Raw genomic sequence first — 6,517 nt, forward strand, 5'->3', positions numbered from 1 at the left:
CAGGACATAGAGGAGCTCCTTCTGTGACTTAAGAAAAGTGATGAGTGACTTCAGATGTTTAGATGCAACAGTGCATCACTGATGGAGTGCTGAAATTGCACAGGGGCAGCAAAGCAGGATGGGTGAGAACCCAAAGCAGCAATAGCTTTGCCTTGTAACACAGACCATTTAACAGGACGTGGCACAATACAGACAGCAACGCTGTCAGTAAAGCCTGGAAAAACCTCTGCTGGAGGTGAAGGATTAGCATCACAGAGAGTCAGGAAGGGCAAGGGTTCAGAGTGCCAGTTTGTTTGCCTACAGCTCCTCGGCCTTCTTGCTGCATTTCCTGGTTGTTGTTATGTTAATTGTGATAATTCCACCCCAGAATGAATGCAGAGTTTCTACATTTATCACCAGAAGTCTTTTTAAGGAAAACGGGAGAGATTTTTGCAACAAGACAGTGAGGTTACAAGATGGAGTGAAAAAGTTGAAGGTAAGCACATTTTACCTTACCATCCACAAAATCTATACTGTTCTCATGCAAATCGTTCCATAAAGTTAGCCCTGGCCTACAAAATACTGACTGTAAGTATGCTAAACTGCTGGAGTGACTAATTTTCATGGTAAGCAATCCTGCTGTAACCTACGTCTGTCAGAATTTGTCTCTTCTTAAAACGCAGTTTGATCACAAGTGATTTTCAGCAGCAATACCAGCTTAATTGGTTCCTGTACAGTCCCCTGGTTCTGGCTGCTGTTTATCAAAGCCACTGCTGCATGGATACAAGCATGCTCATTGGCATTGTGAATCAGACCAGTGATTAATCCAGGTTAAAAATAATCCCTGTCAGGTGTAAATTTTCTGCTGTTCTTTTTTAAACCTGAGTATCCTGATCGAGCTCACAGAGCAGCTGTGTAAGCAAGATGTATAAGAGCAAGGGAAGGGAGTGGACGGGTGGAAACAAACAGTTGGAAGCTGGATGTGCTGCATCACTACCAAAGCCTATGCTGTCCGTGTGGAAGCTCATATACAGGTCAGCTTCCCAACAGCAGGAATTGCTGTAGTGTGGCCTCCCAGGTGGGGGTCCTGCCCGCCAGCAGACTTCACAGGCAGCCAAGTGCTCAGAGAGGGCATTCTTCCAGTGGGACCAGGGGCTTTCAGTCACTGAGGTCCTTGAGCTGGCCCACATGAGCCCCCAGTCCCAGCACACAGAAGGGCGATGCGAGAAGGGGCAGCAGCATTCACCTGGGCAAACCCAGGCTGCCCCAGAACCGCATGCTAAGACGGTTTGGAGTAGTCTCTTTTGTCATCACTTTATGGTATCTAGCGCTGTGTGTGGTGATTTGTGGGTGGGTCTTATGTTGTCACATCAACATATGAATACGAAACAGTGATATTAAGCAATTATCACCGCTACCAAGCACCACCCCTAGGAAGTTACAGGCTTCACCAGCACATCTGATGACTACCTGGCAGCATTAAGGAACGTTTCCCTGCTTAGGGCTGGGTCTGGCCACACTCGGGCTGACTCCTTGCACCTGCTGAGCTCCTAGGAGGACCCTGGTGCCACCCTGGGACCAGTGCAGCAGGGGCTGGTTTGCAGGTGGGGAGACAGCAACGCTGCTGTGAGGTCTGTGAGGAATCTTTTCTCTGTGGTGTGTTTTTTGCATTCTGAAACTACAGCAGAAAATTTACTTAACTTTTAAAGATAAAATTAAAAGACCTTTGAGCAGCGACCAAGTCTGGAAAAGTATATACCAAACAGCTGTCTGGGAAAGCTTTGATCCAATAGGAAGAAGGGTTTGACGCTATACATTGAAATCTGTGTTCCAAAGCAAAGCCAAGGATATCAAAGCCATTTTTTGTCAACAACTGCATTTGTTTTTGTCATTCAGAGATACAAGAATAACTGGTTTCCATAGAAGTAAAACAGAGACAGGGAAGAGTTTAAGGAGACAGCGAGGACTGGCGATCAAAATCTTCACAGCTGCATGCTCTCACTAATGCTCAAAGCACAGCAGGGCCTTTCACAGCAGGTAAATGTATTACTGCTCCAGATCAAAAGGAGCAAAGTGAGTCAGCTTTTATCACAGCCTCTGCTCTATGTCCTTTTACAGTGCTTACGATGCCTTCAGGCTTGGGCCTCTTCTCAGGCAGCCCCGGGTCTGTGGGGCAGTGTCCCTGTTTCTGCACCACTGCTGAATCAGAGCCCACCTCCACCAACAGCCTTGTGGCGTGGCTGTGGGGAGGACAGCAGTGCACAAGTGACCTACACGCTTCTAAAGGAGCAACACAAGGATAATCAGGAGCCCCTGATGGACCTCACAGTTTCAGTGTTAAATAACACCGGCTCACGGCAGTTGAGAGGGGCAGGACTCATTCCAGAACTATTAATATAGCCTCTATTTATACTCCTGGGTTCCTGCAAACGCCATAGCAGGGAGCTACAGCTGCAGAACTGAAATGGAATAAATGTCAGCCTCCAGGGAGAAAGTGATCCTTTCAGCCATCATGTGGGAAAGGAGACAGTGAAAGGACAGAATAAGGGGCAGCGTTCAGACCTGGGAAAGCAGAGCGAGCTGATCGTGGCACCCTGAGAATGCAGCTGGTGGGCAGAGCCAGCCAGTAACCTCCCTGCAGCAGCAAGTCTGTGCTGAGAGGCTGCCAGAAACGCACATTCAGCGTCACACACAGCACCTACGGATACCGGCAGAGATGAGGCAGGGATTCAAGCTGCTGTCCCACTGACTCAGCCCCAGGTGTGACTCAGGACAAAGGAGCAAAAGCCTGAAAGTAAGCTCTTGTTTTTTTTAGTGCACTGTCTGCTGGACTGGAAAGATGATGGAGAACACAGGAGGGCCATATCTGAACACCGCTGCTGTAACATCCCCTGTGGGAATAGTTCGTTTGCTGCAGATAATGTTTGGATGCACCACATTCAGCCTGGTTGCCCACCAAGGGGGATTCAGTGCAGCATACGGCACTTTCTGCATGTTTGTCTGGACCTTCTGTTTTGCCGTCACTGTCTTCATCATAACCTGCGAGTTCACGCATCTGCACAGCTGCCTGAGCATTTCCTGGGGAAACTTCACTGCTGCTTTTGCCATGCTTGCCACACTCATGTCCGTCACGGCAGCAGTGATCTACCCACTCTATTTTGTCCAGCTTGGCTGTTACCCTATCGGCTGTGAGGTGAGAGACTTTCGTATAGCAGCCAGCGTCTTTGCCGGCCTCGTGTTCGTTGTGTATGCCGTGGAGGTGTTCCTGACCAGGGCAAAACCGGGACAGGTCACCAGTTACATGGCCACTGTCTCTGGGCTTCTGAAAATCGTTCAGGCCTTTGTGGCCTGCATCATCTTTGGGGCGCTGGTGAACGACAGCCAGTACAGCAAATACGTAGCGACACAGTGGTGTGTGGCTGTCTACAGCTTTTGCTTTGTGGTGACAGTGGTGGTGGTCGCCTTCAGCGTCACAGGTAAGACCGCTTTGCTCTGGTTTCCCTTCGAGCGCTCTGTGGTTGTCTACACCTTTGGGGCCGTCCTGCTGTATGTGAGTGCGGCTGTCATCTGGCCGGTGTTCTGCTTCGACAGTAAGTACGGCTCCCCACAGCGCCCCGGCCTCTGCGCCAGGGGCAGGTGCCCGTGGGACAGCCAGCTGGTGATCGCCATCTTCACCTATGTCAACTTGCTGCTCTACGTCGTGGACCTGGCCTACTCCCAGCGCATCCGCTTCGTCTCCCACCTCTGAAGTCTGGGTCTGCCTCCGCGAGGTCATCCTGGCTCCAACAGCAGCAGTGAGGGAAGCGGCAGGAGACGGGATGCAGCACAGGCAGGCACTGCCCGGGTGCGCCAGGGAGAGCCACAAACCAGACTTCAAGGTTAAGACTGACTGGAGCAGCAAGTCAGCAGCCCGTGGTGGGTAGGCTGCCCACCTCCCTGTCATTCAGCATCTGCTTCGACCTCCTGGTGCCAGAGCAAAGAAATTCTGTGGTTCAAAGTATGCAAAATGGCCTTTCATCTCCAGAAGGCAAAAATGCTTGCTGCAATAGCAGGTCTGTAGGCTACTGGATTACTGAGCCAAATATTAGGAAAGATACCAAGGATTTTGAAACTGTTACCAACACTTAACTATAATCAAGTGACTACCCAGGAAGTGGGAAAGTTAAAGGCTGCATCAAGGAACACCAGTTGTGGAGATGAAAAACAATCCTTCAAAGTTTGGGTTAGTCTGGGCTATGTGGTGAGACATGAAATGCTTACAAGTGTGGGAAATTCCAGTCAGGATGTTTCTGAGAAGAACATAGCTGTAGTATTATTTTGAAGGTTACCAGTCATCTCCCTCTCCCTTTTCTCTCCAGCACCAAAAAAGAATATCCTCAAGCATGCGCCTTGGTAGGAAGCATGGGATATTCTTATTTAGCAAACACTGGGTCATTACAGAAATGAAAATTTGTGAAATTGGGGTTCTACTGCCAGGAAACTGGGTGCAGAACAGAGCCAGACTGCAAAATAACTGTATAATCAGACACCTGAACTTGAGCAGGACCAGAAGGTATCTTGGCATGTGCTTTGTCTCAGTTCATGTGCCACTGTTTCTTTACACTGATGTAATTTTTTTTCCTAGAAGATTAAAGATATGGGGGGGGGAGGGGGGAGGGAGGGCGGAATGGATGCAAAGATGAATTGATCTCACAGCTCTGCATAAAAGACCAAATTTGTGGGGAAAAAACCTTGCACATAATGGTAACAAATTCAGAGTGCTGCCTCAGACCAGATCAGGTTCTAGGATTCCCGAACTCTTTGTGTCACCAACCAGCTGCATTTCTCTGACCCATCCCTCACAAAACACCCACTTTGAAGTCTCACATAGCATGGCTCAGATTTCAAGCTTAATAGAAGAACTGTTCATTTCTGATCCAGCAAGAAACCAAAGCAGTCTGAGTACTTCTGCTGAAGGCACGCAGACTAGATAGGTTTGATTAAAATCTAGAAGTAGCTGACTGTCAGAAGAAGGATTTATTTTTAACCAAATTAAAATAAAGCTGAATGGCAGACTTGCGTACTACATCTCCAGAGGTTTGTGTACGTTCATGTTGCTCTCTGCACAGCTGTTATTTCACCAGGCATATCCCTTCTGCTTTCTGCCAGAAAGCACAGTTCAATTTATTTTGATGTATGAAGCCTGAATGCAGCCCTAAAAAAATGTATGGACAAGACCGCCGAGACCTCTGACTGACATTCTTTGTAGCAGACTCACTCAGGAGAAAGGAAGGAAATGCATTTTTCATTGTTGTTTGTACGGGGTTTGAAAAGCAAAGGAAAAAATATATGTTGGGACAGATTGCATTGGACAATTCTGCTACTCTGAGTAGGAACCAGCACTTAGAACTGGGAACTATTAGTCCATGAAACAGGACAAGAATCAGTATCCACCATAAAGGGAGTGCACTAAACAGCCTTCCAAGGGATTTTTCTCTTGCATAAATTCCCCTTAAGGGCAGGAAATTTCAAAAATAATGGCCCAGCAAGAGGCTGGCCAGCTTCTTCCAGGGCATGAGTTAAGACTACCTAGTATAGGTATAAGAAAGGACATTAGGGAGCTTTATTTATTTATTTATTTATTTATTTTGCAAACCAGATAATCTAAGGCATTGTACAAACAAGAAATACTACATTTGGAAAATAAATTATTTGTATTAAAGCAGGCAATGTACAAATAGAGTTACTGCATACAAGAAGAATCTAGAGCATTTATGATGTATTTTTTTAAACTTGACAACCTGGACAAATTCAGCTGTGTAATGCTTGGGAATTATTTAGCTTTTGTTATTCCAGAGTGGAAAAAAAAAATAAGGTGACAGTAAACCATCCTGGTTTCTGTTATAAAATTTTAACCTGAAGGGGAAAATATATATATATATATACATATACACTGTTTTAAGAAAGCATCTTCCTGTAGGCTCCATCATGGCTACAAGGAGCTGGTGGAAACCAGGGCGAGGGATGTCAGTGACAGGTGCCCAGCAGGGGCTGTTTACCCTGGAGGTGATGCTGCCAAGCTCCTCAGCTGGTTAACACCTTTTTTCAGCTATGTATTTTGCTTGCTTCTTGCTGTGAAGATTTTGCACCAAGCAATTAGCAGGAGTATGATTAAAAATCTGCTAATGGCACAAGTTCATGCAATTTATACAATGCCAGGGGCATAAAGCAAGGCCCAAGAGAAACAGGCAACTGGGAAACAATTGGGGTAAAATTTAGTGTCTCAACAGCAAGGAGGAAATAGAATTTAACATGGAAATCATGATACCACTGACTGGAGGAGTGGAAAGAATAGTCATTGCCAAGAACAGTGTGTTCAGATTTAGCTTTCTCATCTGCCAGCCAAAGACTGAGCAAAAAATGTTAGCATGGTCAAAATGGCAAAAAAAATAAAGATTGTGTGGACAACAATCCACTCTTTTAGGGGAAAAAAAATGAAAACCTCATGCTTTAGTGGTTAAAACACCCTCTAACCATTGGAAACTATGAGATTACCCAA

The 6,517-nt window shown here is 46.5% G+C and overlaps 1 protein-coding gene across 2 annotated transcripts; it reads left to right on the top strand.

Annotated features, from left to right (window-relative positions):
- The first annotated feature begins 346 nt into the window (after positions 1-346).
- MYADML2 (myeloid associated differentiation marker like 2) lies at positions 347-5,720 on the top strand. 2 transcript variants are annotated; one of them, XM_038165255.2, is made up of 4 exons: positions 347-475; positions 1,876-2,016; positions 2,098-2,700; positions 2,795-5,720. In XM_038165255.2, the coding sequence occupies exon 4, from the start codon at positions 2,819-2,821 to the stop codon at positions 3,725-3,727; it is 909 nt and encodes a 302-aa protein (XP_038021183.1). In that variant the 5' UTR covers positions 347-475; positions 1,876-2,016; positions 2,098-2,700; positions 2,795-2,818; the 3' UTR covers positions 3,728-5,720. The 2 variants fall into 2 exon arrangements, with proteins under 2 accessions (XP_038021183.1, XP_038021182.1); XM_038165254.2 differs by lacking the exon at positions 347-475 and adding an exon at positions 997-1,013 and having other exon boundaries at positions 2,098-5,720.
- Positions 5,721-6,517: the final 797 nt, after the last annotated feature.

The sequence above is a fragment of the Anas platyrhynchos genome, chromosome 19 (genome assembly GCF_047663525.1).
Source record: "Anas platyrhynchos isolate ZD024472 breed Pekin duck chromosome 19, IASCAAS_PekinDuck_T2T, whole genome shotgun sequence".
Classification (NCBI taxonomy): Eukaryota; Metazoa; Chordata; class Aves; order Anseriformes; family Anatidae; genus Anas; species Anas platyrhynchos.

What these genes read in the sequence shown, in the direction of transcription:
- MYADML2 (XM_038165255.2), top strand. Translation starts at nt 2,819, where the DNA reads ATGATGGAGAACACAGGAGGGCCATATCTGAACACCGCTGCTGTAACA.